This window comes from Epinephelus moara, chromosome 7 (assembly GCF_006386435.1).
Source record: "Epinephelus moara isolate mb chromosome 7, YSFRI_EMoa_1.0, whole genome shotgun sequence".
In the NCBI taxonomy this organism is placed as follows: domain Eukaryota; kingdom Metazoa; phylum Chordata; class Actinopteri; order Perciformes; family Serranidae; genus Epinephelus; species Epinephelus moara.
In genome coordinates, this window is record NC_065512.1 from 26,451,305 (window position 1) to 26,471,844 (window position 20,540).

At 41.2% G+C, this 20,540-nt stretch overlaps 1 protein-coding gene across 3 annotated transcripts in view; it reads left to right on the forward strand.

Moving 5' to 3' along the window:
• Positions 1–20,329, forward strand: part of epha3 (eph receptor A3) — a 114,877-nt gene extending 94,548 nt beyond the window's left edge. For 2 of the 3 annotated variants that reach the window (XM_050048292.1, XM_050048295.1), the window contains 5 exons: positions 904–1,113; positions 4,087–4,236; positions 4,937–5,130; positions 11,557–11,712; positions 17,315–20,329. In XM_050048292.1, coding sequence (XP_049904249.1) covers positions 904–1,113; positions 4,087–4,236; positions 4,937–5,130; positions 11,557–11,712; positions 17,315–17,420 — 816 coding nt within the window. In that variant the 3' untranslated portion in view covers positions 17,421–20,329. Of the gene's footprint in view, positions 1–903; positions 1,114–4,086; positions 4,237–4,936; positions 5,131–11,556; positions 11,713–15,789; positions 15,908–17,314 lie in introns of all 3 variants that reach the window. The other variant, XM_050048293.1, reaches the window with a different exon arrangement.
• Positions 20,330–20,540: the final 211 nt, after the last annotated feature.

Sequence of the window (20,540 nt, forward strand, 5' to 3'; positions counted from 1 at the left end):
TGTTGCTCAACGAGTCTACTTTCTAAAGGCATTTCATCATCTTAAGCTCCCATCATGCCTCTTTGTTTATGTGTCTTTCCTATACAGATTTATAGACTAACTCATAAACACTCTCCAGTGTAAACTAGTGTAAACACTCCTGCTTGCCAATGCAAACAAAATAAAAAGTTTTGTGTTTATATTCCGTCCAGTTTGTGTTTGAATGCTGCATCTAACCACTTTGTGAGCATTTAGCTGAGCCAAAACAAAATCAATTTGAAATATTAAGGATTTGCCTTAAATGGCTGTCTGAGGAACAATGGACACATGCTTCTAAATACCATTGTGCCCTTATTTTGTTTCTTAGGATTTAACTTTTTTGATGCATCTATCGTGTGTAGTAATTTAAGCATTTTAAGCACTCAGTGTTCCCCCTAAATTAAATATACTTGTCGGAGAAGAGTAGTCCTCAAATACAGTATTTAGACTCTTGGATGTATTCATACATACTTGTGAAGAATCCAAACAAAATGTCGCTGAAATCAGGTTAGTAAACTCAAGATAAAGGGCTCTCATTGGTTATTATATAATGAATATGTAGTGGATAAAAGTAACTGGGCTGATTGAAAAAAAGAAAGAGCATTTCTACTATATATTGGTCTGATCCAAATTTCCATACATTACTGTGCCTCTGGCTTTGGTATTTCACAGTTAGGCTGAAGATGAGGTACAGAATGTCAAAGGTGGTTTTTAAAGGTTAATGAAAATGCTGTGGATACTAATGTAGAAAGGTTTCATTTCATGCAAATAGTCAGAAAGGTCAGACTCTCTCTGTGTTCTATATCATGTACATTAAAAGTTTAGCATTAACAGTGTACGTCTGGTCTTTCTTTCTTTCTTTCTTTCTTTCTGTTTTTCATTTAGAAGCACGACGCCCAGTTTACAGGCATCCAGTTGGTCGGCATGCTGCGTGGCATCGCCTCGGGCATGAAGTACCTGTCAGACATGGGCTACGTTCACCGAGACCTGGCAGCTCGAAACATCCTGGTCAACAGCAACCTGGTGTGTAAAGTGTCAGACTTTGGCTTGTCCCGAGTCCTGGAGGACGACCCGGAGGCTGCTTACACCACCAGGGTGAGCTGGAACACTAACACGATCTCAGGACATAAATGACAGCATGAACAAATAGGTTGGGCACTGTACTGTCAGGGCCATTTTTACCAGTAATGAATTACTTAAAATGCAACGTTACATAAAACTCCCTGAATCATACATAGTGCTCAATAAGTTAGCTGTAAAACTACCTACAACATACCATTCCCCCTTCTTAGATAATCTCAGCAAACACACACACACACTCTTCCATTCTTTTACTATGGCAAGGGAGAGGAACACATAACTAAAGCTGAGTTGTGATCAGATATAAATCCACAGAGCTTTGCTTCCCTGGATCACAGCACAGAAATGGCAAAACATACACCAATTGGGGAGGTCATGGAGAGGAGCACTCCAAGCACCACGTGCCCTGAAGGGAACCATTACATCGATAAGAAGTTCTGTGTGTGTGTGTGTGTGTGTGTGTGTGTGTGTGTGGTCCAGTGTTTTGTTGACCCATCCACCGCGCCAACATTCACACCAATCCTTTATTTTTATCCCAAAAGCCAAAAGTGCATTTTGTTTTTGCTGCATTCAATGGCAACATAGCTCACTTTTAGAGTTTTTTGTTGTAATTGAAAAATGCAATGTGCCAAGGAGACAGTTTGAGACATGGGAAATCCTATTTCCTCGCCCCTTGTCTCCTGCTACATTTATTGCTTCAACCCAGGTGATGCTCAGATCGTATTTACTTTGCAACTTGACCTCAACTCTCACAACTTTTTTAGATGATGACACTATAAAACCTGAACAACGACGACAGCTTGGGTTGCGGTTGATTTGATTTAAGGAAAACACGAATGGAGTTTCCACAACAACTTTGCCGAACTGTCAAGAAATCACTTTGTGTCAGATGGTAGCTCAGGGTGTTTTTTGCAACACCCTTAAAGGGGAACACCATCTAAATTAAGAATTCCAATATGTTATTTCCATGGCCTAGGAAAGTTCGATCAATATTTGTGACCATGAGCTACTTTCTCTCAAAGCCAGAAACCAAAGACGTAAACTTGTGACGTTATAGGGTATAAAGTCTGGAGCTGCTCCATAGACAATGAATGGAGTAGTGTTCTCAGTTCTGAAACAGGAAATGCATCCATATACTCAAAACATTTATCTGGGTACTCTCAGTGTCATCTAGAATATCTCTCCCAATGCATTGTCTATGGATCAGCTCCGGACTTTATGCTCTATGACATCAAAAAGTTGAGTTGTAGCACTGTAGTTTTTGGATTCATTAGATAGTTGTTCGTGTTTACTGATATTTTTGGACTGTCTTAGACCATAGGAGTAACATGATTAATTGTGAAATTGGTTGTAGCTGCCCTTGAAGCATAATGCTAAGGAAAGGATAGAATGACATCTGAAGAGAAACCGTAACAACAAAAACCTCAGCGCTAGGTGAGACAATTCAGTGTCAGAGAAATAAGGGTCACCATCTTGGAGATAAAAAAGGTGACAGATCAACCTATTTGCAGCCCTCTTTGTCCTTGTTTCACTCCTTGAAGCACATGCCACAAAATGAAACATTATCAGCAGGCACGCCACACTTTCTTGTGTTTCATTCATCTGTTCTTTCTGCAGCATGTGAGTGTATATGTGTGTGGTCATTTTCATCATAGGAACCTGTGGTCTAGACCATGCGTGCAGCCCCTTTAAACACAGTATAATTTACTGGCTGAGAATTGCTTGTCAAATAAACAGTCAGTGTGCCGTTTGCCTTTCTCCCAGAAATACATAATCTAAAATAATAGGACAGAATAATAAACTCTCCAATGCTGCAGTGACTGACAATGCTCCACACATGCAAGCAGGTTTCCATCCAGCCCGCACTGGAACTTTCTTTCTTTCCCTTTTTGTTTTGTCACTTCTCTAGCATCTACTGTTAAGGCAAAATCTATGTGTGTTCCTGTGCATGTAAGTCCAGTGTGTGTGTGTAGTGTTCACACATCTTGGACTCTTGGGGGAGCAGGTGGCTTTTTTTGTGTTGGCACCATGTGTTTCTGTGTGCACCTGTGTTTATTTGTGTGACCATGTGTGTGATTGTGTGTTTTTTGGGCTCTTATACCTTTCCACAGTGTTTCTTTATGGATAATGCAGTAAAAGAGTGTGTGTTTGAGAGCGTAGTGCAAGAGGGTGTGTATGTGTCTTTGACTGCACAGCACCAGGCAGGAGCTGAGCAACTTGGCTGATGTCTCTGTTAGCTTTGGCTGCCACCGGCCTCCTTTCCTCCTCTCCTCAGCTCCATTTTCTTCATTTGTCCTGCTTCTCAGCTAGAATGACAAATGCAGCAGACAGTACAGTGAGAGGTCATGCAGGAAACTTTGGATTCGTTTGATTAATATGTTTTTTTTTTCTTTTTTAAGGTTGATACTTTTTGATTAAAACTGAATAGCACACGTTTTTTGTTTTTTTTTTGCAATATTGTTCAATGTCACTTTATATGACTAATTTCAAATTCCACATTTTGGAAGTGTGGAAGCACCTTCACTGCAGGGCCTTCACACCAAATAATAATAATAATATTTCAGATATCTGTTACAGTTGTGGATGTGAGGTTTAGATCACCATGCTCAGTCCAAACCACTGAGCCAATTGGGGTTAAAGTTTTTCAAAACAGCTCATAAAATTTCCTGAATGTTTCATGACATGTACTGTAGGCCTTTACATGAGATATAAACCTATTACACCCAATATTACATATACAGACATAACATTTATATTCATACCATAAAACCTGACAATAACCACATTGTTGTCACCCAGTGTCCCAACAATACATTTCTGCTTTCGGGTTATTATTCTGTGGTGTCTGATCTGTGGTCTTTTATGAATTTTGTGCACAAAAGTTAATTGGAAAATATCCATCCGGACAGCGAAAGTACATGGTAATATCAGGTTGTGAGACTGTCACTGACTAACTGAAAAATCTCTCTCCTACTGTCTGTCTCTCAGGGAGGTAAGATCCCCATCCGGTGGACCGCTCCCGAGGCTATTGCCTACAGGAAGTTTACATCAGCCAGTGATGCTTGGAGTTACGGCATTGTGCTCTGGGAAGTGATGTCATATGGGGAACGGCCATACTGGGAGATGTCCAATCAGGATGTGAGTACTGCAGTGTTGCCAAGCTAACTTCCTTTAGCAAGGGCGTCTGTGTGGCGCAACCACCACTGTAGTATTTCTGCCAGCTCCCACTGGTTTATATGACATGTTTAGTTAATGTTCAAGATCGTGTGAGGTTTATGGCACTTTTAGAGCAATTTTTAAACAATGTTTTTGCTAGGTTTTTGTCCTTTGGAATGCACCCGGGGTTTATGTGTTCAAACATCAACCAGAGTTCACTGATTTCTTTCTTTCGTCATATTTATTTTCATTTGTCATTCAGGCTTCGTTTTTCTTCTTTTCCAAATGAAGCAGTCTTACCACATGATGTACAAGGGTTGGTATCAACGTAGAAAAATAAAAGACATGAAAAACAACTTTAATTTACTGTCACTCAGTGGTCAGAAAACGGTGGCTAGAAGCTTAGGTGAAATCCCCTGCCACAATCCACTGATTTGTCTATCACATTGCAACAACAGTTACCACAACTCATATAGTTTGAGTCTATTTCTACTCCCCCATATTCCATCATATCTGTGCATAATTCATTAAAATACAAGTTGATCTCAAAATCATCATTTCAGCTCTAGCAAGCCTTTATGAGGGAAACAAAGTAATGTAGTGCAACGAGTACAGCCGGACACTTTAGATCATCTTAGATATAGTCTTGAAGTTGAAGTTGTCTTTTCTTCCCCACATTTAGGTAATAAAGGCTGTAGATGAAGGATATCGCCTCCCCCCACCCATGGATTGCCCGGCTACCCTCTACCAGCTGATGTTGGACTGCTGGCAGAAAGAGAGGAACAACCGGCCTAAGTTTGAACAGATTGTCAGCATCCTGGATAAACTCATCCGTAACCCCGGTAGCCTCAAAATCACGGCCAACACCACTTCCAGGTATCAGACAGATGTTTCACCATTTATTTGTTTTCATTTTTGGTGTTTGTTGAAAGCAGCATGCACAAAGACACACACATTGTCTGCAGGTGGAGGTGCTTTGAATCACAAAATTCTAAAAATAAGCAGGTAAAGTTGGAAATCAGGCTGTTGTCTTCTTAGCTGCTTTTTGCTCCTGCTTTGGTTTCCATTCACTTGACTAGACGACACCTGTCTCTAGGCAGTCCAACATTGCAAGTAGTTCCCATTAACTTCCATGCACAGCATTATGGGTTATTGCTGGTCAAAGCACTTCCTGCTCTGGGATCCCAAAGCCTTGGGACAGCAATGGCAGTTGTAGTTTTATTTTCCATGGATGAAGCACAATTCACCATGATTAATGCACTGGGAAACAAAAAGACCAAGGGATGTGGTTGTTAAGAAAGACATTTTTGTATTAGATTTCAATTTCTGTCTCCCCTGGTGCACTTCTGTTTATATTTGGAGCCAAGCAGTACATGAGCTGGACATAAACACTGCCTTCCTGCTTCCTGTGTTTGCAGGGTTTTGCATGGAACTTAGCTTGACTCATCACACATTACTATGACATATCGTTCATCTTTCCCTTTGCCACGCAGTCTAATGTCATACTCCTCTCTACCTTTCCCTTGCTCTTATGTGAAAATTTCCCCTCATTTTTACCCTCACTTATGCTTTGCTCCTTTGTTGGGACCACCATTCTCTCCCAGGGGGCCGTGGGGAACCCGGGCAGCCCATGTACAGTTGTCAGTTCTGAGCAGGGAGGGGGACAGGCGCTGGGTCTGCGGCAGACAGCCGCAGTATTATGGAGACGTCAAAGCTCATAACATTGACTAATGATTTCTTAAGAAAGTGAAAATAGGTCCCTTGGAGTTTGCATGTAATTTCCCTGATTGGCTTTTAACACCGGGCGAGCACAGGCTGGCCGACAGAGTCGGCTGTGGTGATTTATGAGAACTGTGCGTGTATGTGTGTATCTGAGTGTGTGTGTGTGTGTGTGTGTGTGTGTGGTAGTGGCAGTTACACAGCGGGAGCAGCTGCACTCAGCTCCACACACCTCGTTTGTCTCAGGGCTGTCCTGGCTGGCTAATGGAGCACCCCCTCCTTCTCAAAGCCTACACCAAAGCCTGGGACCGGAGCGGAGCATCTGGAGGCTTCAGGGGTGGGACCTGGTCAGAGTTTACTGTCCCTGCATGTGAATGGAGAGAGACTGGGGTCAGTGGGCCAAGGTTGGCTGTCAGAGACTAATTATGGGCCAACAGAAGCTAAGTCAGGGTTAGAGGCCACTGTCTATCTGATTGGCTTTACAGGGTGTCTAAAATGTCTGAAATCAGAGGCTATCTGGTTTTCAAATTGAAATGTGTTTTCTCTGTGTTCAGTGAAACCTGACAATGGTTGTTACCAAAGCACTATAATGCAACTAGTAGTCCTTCTAAAAACATGTCAATCAATGCAGTGGTAAGTAATGCGCTGATTCAGATTTACTTGGTCTGGGCTTTTTACATAATAAGCTTTTTCCCCAAGCCGTACAATGCAAAATGAATAATGACAAGCCTCTGTGAACCTGTAACAACAAATCAAATCTATTGCATTACTCCTCTCTGTAATTCATTTTCAAACAAACTCCGTCTGGAGAATAGGGATCTTTGCTTCATTTTCAGTAGTTAGGGCTGGGCTGGAAATGGGGTTGGAATTGAAACAAGAGTGAACCCGTTCCCTGGCAAAGGGTTCGGGATAAAGTATCTGGAACTGGGGCTGGAGGCCATGGCTGCAGATGGAACTGAGCTGGTGTGGATCTTGGCTTGTAGGGTGAGGTTGGGACAGGGAATGGAAACAAAAGAACAGTTTCAATTGGTGGAAGGAAACCAGTTTGGGTACTAAAGAAAGCAGGTATTGGGACAATGATATAAGGATATGAAAAGGCAGATAATTGGGCAGCACCATCATTCATTAGTTGAGTAAATCAAAATGTCAAAATGTATAAGTAGGAGGAAATACAAAATTGGGTTAGAGATACAAGATTGGTACTGAGCCTTGCAAATTCAGTGCACTGAAAACCAGTACCGTTAAATGACATTAACATTTATTATGTTAAAAATGTGTAAGCTAATTTAAAAACTAAAACTCTTCACTGAAATGCAGCTAGGAATTCAGATTAAGAGTTCAGAGTAGGAGCCATGCATGCTTGACTGGAATCAAATCAAAATGTCACACTTGAATCAATTTAGGTTAATAGCTTCCCTCAGACCACCCGAGTAGTATTGATTGTATTGAAACTACATCATATCCATCACATCCAACAGAGGCAGATGATACATAATGGCCACATATGAGAATTTTAATTCGAAGGCCTAATATTGGCCCGAAACCGGTCTAACCCCTCCCAGAGACACCCTGGGAATTGTCCCAGTAACACACTGAGAGGTAAAATTCCTCCCACTCTGTCCTGCCCACATGTATCTGTTCAAGCTCTTCTCCTCATCCACCTCGCTCCTCCCTTGAGAGCTCTAAAAACGAGAGACTACACAGCCCTGGTTATTTAGAGGTCAAAAGAATGAAAGATAGAACAGAAAAGGGGAAGGGAAATGAAAACATGAAGGGGGGTAGAATTTATTCTCTCTCCGGTGTATTTATACTTCCTTCTGTTCGAGCGGGTGTTTTCTGCGTTCCTATAAGGTGTTTAGACCAGGAGGGGTTTTAAACACCCCCCCTAACGTCAGACAGATGCTTTCTTTTCCCTTCATTTTCCCCTTCATAGCATCCCTCTGTTTCCCTGTTTCCTCTCCAATCATCTTGTCTCTTGAGTTGCTGTGAGATGTTGCTGAAAGTGTAACAACAAAGGAAACAAAGAAAATGATAAGGGAGGGGAAACAAGGTCATTTGCAGTTTATCTCTCGGAGGAGACAGGAGAGGGGGAAAGAAGCTGAGGATGAAGGCGAGGATGAGATCAGAGGAGGAAAGGAAGAAAGGTGGTACAGGAAAGGAGAGGAGGGGATCAATAATCCTACAAAAACGATGAACATTTTTATCCTGACAGCCCAGAAAGTTCTAATCTATGACGTTTTGGATCTAACTATATTTTTGACCTAACTTTTTTTTTTTCTCGGCAAATGTATAATGGAAAAAAGTCATTCATAACCATCACAATCATTTCTTGCTATATATATATAGCCTATACACAGCATTTTTGGCTGTCTTTTTCTTTAAAATAGAAAAAAAATCTGCTGTCTACTGAGATTCACAGACTCACACACTTCCTTCTTTTCCCCCCATGCAAACCACCCCCACTTTCTAACCCCCAATTCCCTCCTTTTCCTACAAACCAGTCTCTCCAGGGGGTCCTGGGGGGCCCTCTGCATTTTGACAGGCCTCTGATCTGGCAGGAAAAGACTCAATCATTGTAACAACACCCACTCCACTGCCTCAAATGCATCCTTTTTTTTCCTGTCTCTGTTGGAGTTGTCATCTCGCTTTTCTTCTCTCTACATACGGCTTATTATGGGGTTTTTGTCTATGTTGTTTGATGGCAGCTTGATGATTTTCTATTGTAACATTCTTTTGATTGTATTTTGCTTCTTTAAATTAAAATATATTGCATCAGTATGCATGGTACAGAAAACATGTCTAGTTTGCCAGTATAATTAGGTACCTCTCATCTCCAGGCAGGGAAAACTACAGAAAAAGTAGTTACCCATATCAGAATAATGACAACCAAACTAAAGAACTTTTTTATTTATCATTTTGAAAATTGAATTATTCATTTTTAAATCATGCTTTAATGTAAGAGCACACATACATGTGAAGTTTAACAAATAAGAGTATGTGTGGCTATACAAATGTCTAACTACACCTTAATATTATACGTCTTATTCTGAGACAAGATAATTATCAAGTAAAAATTGGAAAACGGCAAAATTGTGTATTGTAGTAGACACAATGTATCCTCCACCACTCTTAAGCAAAGCACACTTTTTATTTGAGATAAAATATCTAAAAATGATACATTTGTTCCCAAGAGAGTTGAGGAAGCACATAGTTGTGCTATTTAATTTTATAATTTTACATACATTCATACATACGTTCCAATGCCTCTTTTACAAAAAAAAGACCCAACAATATTGAAACAATCTAACTAAAAGAAAATGTCTCGATTGTATTTACCTGCTGTATAGTTTTACGCCCTCCTAATTCCCAAAAGGTAGCCTAACCTTGAGTAATATTTCCTACATTCTCACACACAGCAGCTCCAAGCCTCCCTGCCAATCCAAATCAGTCAGGCGGAGGCCGACTTCCTGGTATTCTAATGAGTTTATTTACAAGGCTATGAATAGTATTCCCTGTGGGAGAACTACCTTTTTCTGTCCTGTCCTGTCCTGCCTTGTTTGCAAGAATCTATTCCCTTGTGTGCATGTGTGTGTGCACATATGTGTGTGTGTTTGCCTGTCTTGACGCAGGTGCCTTTGTCTAGTCTGCAAGACAGGTGCAGCATGTCCTTATAAAAAACAGAGTGTCTTTGCAACCCAGTTTTAAATGCCACTCACCAAATCTGCAAAAAAACACTCAACATGCTTTAACTGATCCCTTATTTGGCTACTGATCGTTATGTTTTGAGTCCCAGATTGACCTTATGTGGTTTGACCTGGTTTCCCATGTCTTGCCTTGATGTGATCGGGTTTCACAGCACCAAAGTGAACCCCCTTTGTATAAGACACAGCATCAGACTGACATCAGAGATTGGACGCTGATAGAGAAAATAGCTTTCTTTGTCATCTTAAGCGTCCCCTACACTCTCTTCCATTTCACTCTGTATGTCTTTCCACCTCTCGTTCTTCCTCTTCCCCCGTCCTCGACAACCATCAATCAGAGTGAGTCAGAACAGCGCCTGCAGCCTTTCCTTCACCCTCTACTGTTGACTGAGCACTCTAAAGCCCAACGCGGTGCATTTAATTTGATTTGATCCAATTGAAACCATCAAGTCTAATCAAATCTAATGTTGCATTTTGCAGCATGGTACATGTAGTGCAGGAAACGGTAATGACATTAGACAGAAACTGATGCCGCTTTTGTTAGTAATCTTGTTCTTGAATATGTTAAATACATTATGGAAATATTTTGTGTGACGGTTTGATTTCCCCCCTGTATTCAAAGCCCAAAGGCACTGTGCAGGTTTACTGTATGCAACAGACACATATGGCCTGTCTGTGTGTGTGTGTGTGTGTGTGTGTGTGTGTGTCTATGGTTCCCTGATGAGTGCCGTTCAATCAGATCAAGAGGTCTGGGTTACATTTAGTTCTGTGAAGGTATGCAAGCACAGGATGTGTAGAATAGCATATTTGTTGAAATATATGCAGATAATTACATTTTCTACACATATATAATGGTATATAATAGATTTTTTCTTAAAGAATTAATTTGATTCACTTCCATTACAGTCACCATTGCGTTCACCGCCAAATTAGATTTCATCTCACTTGTCAATAAATGTATAACCTCCCATCAACAGACCATGTACAAGTATGTACAGCCATGCACTCTATAGTCAACATGTTTTGCCACTGAAGTAACAACATATAACATCAATGAGGGTAGTGGTAAAACATTTAGCGTATTTCCTGGCGACATCTACATGATTAAAATGTACAAAGTCAGTCAAGTAAAGTCGTATGTCATGTGCAGGAGTATTGCGATGGAATCTGAATATGATCAGTGCAACACTGGGGCCCATCATGACATAGCTACTTAGTGTTATCAGTGCACAAATGACAGCAACTAGATGATGAAAGATCTGTTCACACTGCTGGCTAGTTACAGGAGTAGCAATAGTAGATAGCGGCAGCAATAACCAACAGCATTGATGGTTTGAACAAAATAGCATGAGTAAAAACTGGAGGATGGGTCCACTGGCCAGTGAACATAGAAAAGCCTGCTAGGAATTTTGCACTACAACACTCACACATGACATACTCCTCTGTCTGCAACATTCATTGAAGCAGTCTATTGCTGCCAATGACTTTGCTACACTGTTCATTATCAACATGTGCAACACTGCTCCAAACATTGCTGCTTCTTATGATGCTGCTCACGTAGTATCTCATGAACCCTGCCCCTCAAAGTGTCCACCTGTAGGCTTTGCGTTCCCTGGGGGAAAGTTTCTTCTTCTCCCCATTCCAGTCTGTGCTGACTCGTTGTGGGGAGTGACAAGATCAGAGTTTATAAGCCAAATGCCAACTCTGTAAATACTTAGTATTCACATCATAATGACGCTAATGCCTTTGTGTTTCTGAAATAACTCTAAAAACTCTGCTTTATTTATCTGAATATATTACAGGCCGTTACCCAAGGGGATTTGTTTGCTCACTGTCCATCAATGTGTGTTCTTATATTACTCCTTGTCCTGTGTGCCTTCAGGCCAGCCAACTTGTTGTTGGACAGGAGCAGTTCAGAGGTTCCCGCGATGGGGACGCTGGGTGACTGGATGGATGGAATGAGGACCTTGCCCTGCAAAGAGGCCTTCTCTGGGGTCAGCTACAGCTCCTGTGACACCCTGGCCAAGACCTCCACCGAGTAAGACAACCACACACACAGACACACACACTAAGCTACTCTGCCCATTCATGTCAGCAGTGTTTACAGGGCCCCAGTACCCGTGGCAAGGCCCAGGAATTTGAAGAGACTCTTGGTGAAGAACACACACACACACACACAAATACTCTTGTTCTCAGTAAGTAAAGAAAGCTATAGAGCCCTTACTAAAGGTGTCCAGATGACTCATGGTAATTCATAATGGCAGGCCTTTAGCCACACTCTCGTATGACAGTATGACCACAGAGGGAGAAGCTGAGAGCATTAGAAGAATGAGAGATAAGTAGAGAAACAGAAAAAAGAAGAGAGAAAGAGAGGAGAGGAGTTGTGAGTTCCATAAGGGAGAGAGGATAAAAGAGAAACTATTGAGGGAGGGAATGAGAGGGGAGATTTGACAAGATAAAAGGGCAGAGAGAGGGGCCTTTGAAAGAGCAAATAAAGGCATAGCTGTCAAATAGGTATGCATGGCACTCTCTATACTGTGAAGCATTAAAATGCAGAGCAAAGATCAAGCAAAGGTTGTCAGAAAACTATTTGGACGCCAAATCCAGAGAAATTATATGTGGAGAGCACACACTGCAGGACCTACAGTATGATGACCTGTGTCACAATGACCATATAACAAAGCCTGGTCAGTCATTGTTTCGTCAGTTCAGATACGTGGTCATACCTTACAAAATATAAACGAAATCCATAGAACTTCTTAGCAGCTGCACAGCATATGCAAATGTAATCCAGTAGTAGTATTAGGAACTTTTGGTGGGATATGACATTAGAGTCAGGGTATTTGTCACAGCACAGGGTTTAGTAAATCAATGTCCCTGGATAAAAGAGAGTTAGTACCAGACAGAGATTAGAGGTTTGACTCTGCTGACAGGATCCTCGGGCTGACAAAAGGTTCTGAGATAGTGGATCAGGTTCTGGCAAGAGTCCTGTGCTGGCAGACTGAAAGGAATTATGAATCCCGAGCACAGTGATAATAGACTAGGAGATTATACTGATGAACAAGCCACCTTTGGACTTGCGGGTCAGAGTGCAGCTACTTGGGAAAATTAAGGACAGCTAACTACTTTTATATCTCTTTGTTGCTTTCTTTTATTGTCAAAGACAGAGTTCAGACTTTTTCTGGCACTTTTTTCCCCAGACTTTCTCTCTTTCTCCCTCGCTCTGTCGACCTGCTGCTGGTTTAATTGATGTGGAATGTGACCGGGTAAATAATTGGACATTTCTAATCATTGTGATCAAAGCAGCCACTCACTGTGGTGATGGCAGCAGCAGGGGACACAAGGGCAGCTGGGGAGCGGTGGTCAGTGCTGCAGCGAGCTGTAACTCCTGTCAATAACTGACCAAACCAGATAGTCATTAACAGTGCTGGGCTTAAAGGTGAAGTGTGTAGGATTTAGTGGCATCTAGTGGTGAGGCTGCAGATTGCAACCAACTGAAATTTCTCCAGTTTTCCAGGCGTGGAGGAGAACTACTGTGGCTGATGCAAAAAAACACAGAAACACGAATGGCCCTATCTAGAGCCAGTGTTTGGTTTGTCTGCTCTGGGCTACTGTAGAACAACATGGAGGAGGAAAGACTCCGTATGTACATATAAACAGCTCATTCTATAGTAAGGCAAACTCAATGATCCTTATTTTCAGGCAACTGTAAACTACTGAAGACATAGTAATTAATATTATTTACCTTTTCTGACAATCGATGCCCCTGAATCCTGCACACCAGACTTTTAATACATTAGAAAGAAGCAGCATATAATGTGTGCCCTTTTGAATAATGATGAATTGTAGAGTTGATGTCACAAGTTAGCCAGTAGGGACCCTTTAATCTACTATGAATAGAACAAGACTTTAAAACTTCCCACATTGGCAGCTTTGAATTGCAAAGTATTGAAACTTCAATATATTAAAACTACATTCCATACAAATATAATAAGGCTCCTATTAGGAAAGTGTGCAGTGATAAAGAAGAGACACCAAATGAATAAGAGGCCAGATGCAGCTTTTCTTTGAAGAGAGACCTTTTTAGGGTGATAATAATGAGACTTTTTGATATAGATTTTCTCTCTCATTCTTTCTGATCTTATTTTTCTCAGTTGCAGCTCGATTTATTTCGCTATTTCTCTTTTTCTCAAGGGCACGACACAAAAGATGTATTTTTTCTATTGACACTTTCCATGCCATTTATGTGAATGAATATGTTCAATCAATTAAAAGTTGTCTCCAGTCAACATATTACAAAACAGAAAAGCTTACACTGCAGACTGGGTGGAAATTCATGTCGGGTATTGGTGAAATACATCCAGATAAACTGCACTATAGTAATCTCTCACTAAAGAAATCATATCGGTATGTGTTGCTTTTTTCCGTTGCTAGATACTAAATTGGATCACTGCAGTATTAATCCACTGAAGGCTGCAGCTAAGGCACTCAAGGCTAGCTCAGCTACAAGGCTAGCAGCCTTGGCTGAGACTGTGCATTGCTCAATATAGATTGCTCTATTGATTTGTACAGTCTTAATCTAGTCCTTGATATTCAGCACAAGGCTTGGCAATGCTCTGACCTCTGAGGAACAGTAATCATACTTGGCTGCAGTGTGCTGACTCATCTGCTGGAGTAATTGAAGTCTTTTTTTTTTTCAAGATGGGATGAAATGGATTGACTAGGAAATACTGCATCATTTGGACTATTTTCTTCATCTAGACAGAGTGCATGCAAAGTTCATTTCAGGTATTTGATTGGGGAAGTGATGAACTTGACCTGAATTGCAACAAAAAGGAAAGCAACTTGAAGCGGTATAACGCTGACATTTTCTTGCACAGCGGTCTGTGCACAGGCTCTGCACTCCTCTGCCAACCAGGACAAACTCATCAACCCTGTCTGGTACCCAAACTTTACCCAGCATCCGCTTTCTTTCAGAAACTCAAAACATGACATAACAAATTAGACACTGACTTGTGTCCATGTGTATTTATTAAGTGATACAGTTATAAACAGTGTTGTCTGTTCAGAGAAAACACCAAAATTCACATTTAATTACATTGAAGAAAGACATCCCCTGCAGGAGCTTTACTCTGGAATGATGGAAAGTGCTGAGTTAACACTGACCCGCTGTATAAAGGAACTTTCAACTGTTAATCATTTCATGTAATGGTGTGTGCGTGTGTTAGTGTGTGTGTTTCTCAAAGTATGATTTATAACTGTACCAAATGTTACTCTATTCTCATTTCATCACTGTCTGTTCTTGAGATGATCCATGTGGCTGATCACGATGTGGAAAACATTCATTTACACTTATTATGAGGAGAGTATGCTGGCTCAGAAATGCAAAGCTTTGGTGATGCAAAGAGAAGATGACAACACAACTGCCTTGACTCTAAAAAGAACAGCATTACAGCACAACAGAGATGAATTATAGTGTTTCAAATATATACACAGTGTCCAAGGCATCAAAACTTGTCTACTTGTGGTTCAACTGTCCGCAGTAACTTTCATTGGGAACATTTCTAGAAATACAGTGACATACTTGGAAACCAGAACAGTGCATTGCATAGCTTTTGCTAAGTTGAAGAACAACTTTACGACACATGAATTTAAGTTTGTCTCTCCTAAAAACTGTTCTGTTGTGAGTTTATGCCTTTATGTGTCTTATTTTGTTTCAAATGCTGTTGCTCTTTTGGACAGCCTAAGGGTAGAATGTCGGGTAGTGACCAATAAATACAGGATTTTCTGTATATTTAGAGCAATGGACCTAGCACATTTAGCTAACAGACAATATATTTTTGGCTTCCTGCCTCTGGGTGGTGCCCTAGGCGGCTACCTATGTTGCCTTTAGGAAGGTCTGCCACTGATTTCGAAATCATAACATGTTTGCCACCATGTTCCCGAAACATGGGAGTTACTGTCAATGGTTTTTCAAGCTCAGAGTATCTCCTTTTCTTGACTGTAACACTGATGTTGGATTTACACTGCATAGCTAAAGCCACATTGTTAAGCTTGATTCACTGTTGACGTCCAGTTTAAAATGTTAATGTTGCTGGGCCTGGCTGTTTCTCAGTAGAGTGGTTCTGACGGAGGTCCACGTCACACCGGCCACTTGCCCAGAATGGGAGCCGTCCATGGGAATCACCACTCTCTAACGCCCAGCTCCTCTCCGCCTCCTCAGGCTCTGGATGGTGGGTGGAGGATAACGGACCAGGCCACCGCCTGGGAGCAGTAACCTGCCTCCAGAATCACTGATGGGCTTCCACTCGTCTGACTTTTAAAGGGATAGTTCATTGATTTTCAGTGAAAACTCAATAGCTGTGTTTCCATCCAACTATAAGCTGCAATGGCAAAGATACTGTATTATGAGTGCGTGGATGGAAACATAGCTACTGTCTCACTATAGCATACTGGTGCTGTTTTTACTGCACCCAAAGGCAAAAACCCCATTCGGTTTTCTTTATTTTAAACTCTATGGAAATACAAAATAGACTGTACAGTTTACTTTTACATGAACTATCCCTTTACATTGCAGCACACAGTGAAGCAATATTGTGATTTCCGTCACTTTCAGTGTCTGGCTGGCCGAGATGTTCCTTAATGCTGTTTTGGCTGCTTTGGAGAACTAAAGTCTCTGCTTGCATCTGAATAATACACACCTTATTGAAACTATTTTTAAATAATATCTAACGTCTTAATGGGCAAAAGTGTTTGTTGTAGCAATGCCACTCAGGCTGCAACTTCTCTGCTTCTACTAATATAATAACAATGTTGTTACTCCTAGATGAGCACAAGAGATGAGCCTTAACATGCACTGTTACTTCCTGTGTTATCAACAATGCTCTGTGTGCAATTCTCTGTGTATATGATGTAGTTTAAGGTTTTTACGATATGTTTCAAAACAGTTTTGACTCTTTCATTGAACTAACAACTGTGTGTATTTGATGTGTATGATGGATAACACATGTAAAACTGACACTGTGACTCTAATTTAGTTAAAATATTCTTCTCATACAAATGTTTTCCTACACTTGAATGCATGTAACTAATCTTTAAAGAGCTTCTGAGAGTAAGTTAACTGGTGTATCTGAATTAGGGTGTAATATTCTGCACATGTTCCAGTGCTGCTCCTCTGCACATACTTATACCTACCCTGTCAACGAAATCCAGCTCAATGCGATGCAGGAAACTGGGTCTTTTATGCCACCATGGCCCTCCCATGTTTCCTCAACTGACAGGGTCATAATAGCAGCTGTCAGTGTAGCCCCATAGGCCCACCTCCCAGTTTGTTAGTAATGGAGAGTGGAGGCAACAACCCACTCCACCCCTAGACCCCTTCAGGGTATTTGGCAGCCCAGTGGCCTTCTGGGAAATGCAGTTCTTTGTGAATGACAGATGCACAGGAAAGTGAAGGGAGCAGCACTGGGAGCATGTCATTAAATGTCACGTGGGTGTCACATCCTCCATCACTAATGCACACTTTCCATGTTTTTCTTCCCATCTTTTCCCCCCCGTCATGTCTCCCTCGCTGATTGTGTCTGGTTTTTCGACCTCTCCTGCTCCTCCTTCTCTCGCTCCCTCTCTCCTTCACAAACCAGGGATCTGAAAAAGGTTGGTGTGACTATCGTAGGACCGCAGAAGAAGATCGTGAGCAGCCTCAAAGCCCTAGATTCCCACACCAAGAATGGCCCAGTACCTGTTTAAGAAATGAACCCAGCAAGTTAAAAGAACCAGAGACTTGTCTGTCGGTGTGGTTGCTAATCACAGTCTAACACAGTGGCTTCATATGTAAACTGAAAACGGATGGAAATGAAGGAAAAATATATGATCGAAATGAGGGCTTTTGTTGTTTCGTTGAAAGACGATATCAAGTCCTGACAGAGAAACGGGAAAGAGTTCAGTGCAGACCTGCCAGCTCATTAACTGGCTGACTCTTCAACCCTCCGTCCCTCCATGCCCAAGTTGAGATGCCTTACAGACAAATAGGGGGGTTAGAGAGAGCAGAGGAAAGCCAAGGAGGTCAAGGAGACCTGCCTAGGGATACAAAATGGGACAGGACTGGGATACAGGGCAAGGACTGGACTAACATAAAGCCGGAGCTCTCCAATATTGGCTACGATGGACAGCATAGCCTTCCCTTTACAGCAAAAAGGGGACAGGCATGCTCAAAGTCTCCTCCCTCCACGCCTGACTGGCAGCCTGTGGAACGAGGCAGTGAAATGGTGTGTAGAAGAGCACGGCAGACAGCAGCAGCTCACCCGGATGTGGACCCTTCCTGGACTAATGAGGTCTGAGGCGTGAGATTTTGTTATAACTACCTACATTTACTGTCTCTATCCATGAGAGAACTGAGCTGGTTATGGACACACCTAGACGTTAACCGAGCCGTTTTACTCTGTAGCTCTAACTCTATAGCATTTGCATTCAGTAGACATGTCACATAAAAGCAATAATTATGATAATCAGTTAAATAGTCTCATTGTTCGGAAGCCATGAGTCTGTCACATGTACAATGTATTGAACGCTGTGCTTTGAAGGTACAGGGGCCATTACACACTTCACACACAGAATTTTCTTTATGGGGACATCTATGTTCTATGTGCTTATGAACAGATATTGTACAGTTATAGTGCCGTTCCCTCAACCCAATGCCCTTTGTGTGAAATCTCAGGATGTATACGTTATTCGTTGTATTTTCTCTAACAAGGGGAAACAGACAGAGGGAATGGAGCAGTGCCAGGAACTGAGGGCGCAGGTTAAGAAAGACAGAAAGTAGAAACTGTAAGAGAGAATTTTATGAGAGGAAAAAGAGAATCTATGATGAAGTAGTGTCTTTCAGGCCTCTGCTTCAAACATTGTTGTTGTGTTGCGGAAGTGTTTTAAACTAGAAGAGCTTGTACTTGAGTTTCTTCAGGTAAGGCAAGTTAGCATCATCAACCCCACACAACATCAGGTATCATTTTCTTTCCAAGGAGTGGGATTTGTTCTGTGATCAGTCACCTGTTTCCAATAATATCAGCCCATGAAATGGCTGTTATCAGTTATTATCACTCCCATTATAATGCTTCAGATGGAGCAAACTGCAGTAACCATTAGGCCAGAACATGCATATCAGTGTTGTGAAGTTAGTTAGTTTTCACTTTCGTTAGGTTTAGGCACCAAAAGTACTTGGAAAGAGATTATGATTTGGGTTGAAGTAAGTACGTTAGTTATGTAACTTAAGCTACAAACATAAATTACCTTACGTTTTGTACTTGAATACCTATGTAACCTAGAAAAAAGGGAAACTTTTGGTTTCGCCTGGGACATAAAGAGCAGTCTCCCAGGTGAAATGTCTTATGTATCTTTGAGCCATCCATCCACCCTATCGTCCTCCCTACACAGATTGTATCTCTCTTCAGACTATGTCACCTGTCTTCCTCCTTTGCTCCTGTCATAATTACTATGGCCACCTAACATTAAACATAAATATAAGAGGTAGAGTAGAGCCATATCTCCTCAAATCTATGCTACCGATGACAACTGATAATGGCCATTTAATGGGCTGATAACATTCAAACCAGGCGGATCTGTTCAGAAGGTTGAGATCAACACTGCTGAACCGAGGGTGTTGTAATATTGCTTTAGTCTGAGTCCATAACTTATTAACAAAAGCCATGTGGGATCTGAAAAAATGCTATTAAAAAGAACTTTATCCTAGTTTGAAATTAATCCATAAACCCTGGTGTGTTTAACACAAAAAGTAGAGTGCCTCCTCTAGTTGGGTCGGATCATGGTGGCATCATCAAGCAAAAAAAAAGCCCCTGTTTTGATTTACTTTCAACAAAGTCTTGGTCTTTTTTCTATGTTTTCAAAGGGGTATGAGGTTTTCTCATCACTGCCCTAAACTAACAATGTGTGAAAATGCCCTGAAAGAGATGCAACACTTCCAATAAATGATTGCTTTCTGAGATACTTTCTAGTAGAATATATGTCAACGATGGGATTTCCTAAAGGCACCTTAGAACTTAGATGGTCTTTGTATTATGAAGTACAGACTTATAGATATTAGTCTCTTGCTTTGATGTCACCCAGTCAGTCCCTCAGTGCAACACATACCCAGTATTTCTAATCTGGCACTTTGGTACTTTGTGCTGTCGGATGGGTGACATTTAACCACGAGGGTGCTATCTGAAGCTTCTTCCAAGCACTTAGTACACACTATTTGAGCACTTTGAATGGAAATGGTATTGCCTTGGCTATAAACTAAGTTTACCTAATGGAAAGGAGTGATCTTGGTGCTTTTGGGAAACCCGTCCCTGTACAGTGCGTCAGTCGGTCCTCTGTTACTTGGTCTACCTGTGGATGCTGCTGTTGCTGCTATGTGTTCTAATTAGCATGTACATAATGTAAACCATCGTAATGATAGCAACTAGCGCTACAGATCCCACTATATGTACATGGCCATCCCTCTTTGTACAAATGTTTGTATGTATAAAAGAATAAATAAAAAATGTGCAACATTTTTAATTAAAAAAGAGACAAAAATCATCTGTATTATATTTTATCTTATGTTGAATTATATTTGTCTGCTTTGTTTGTTTTTCTTTTCTACAATAAAAAGGCAATTATGATTACATTATTATTTATTTGTTAACATTATGCAGCGCAATGTTGATGGATTTTTTTTGTAGCATACAGTAAATTATGTGGCAGTGCTATCTGTGTTTTGGTTTTTGACTTACTTTATAAACCTGGGACATCTGAGAGAGCAATACTGTTATGCACCCTATATCCAGATCCCTCATTTTCTGTCTCAAGACTGACCCGTGTGTCTGTGTGAGA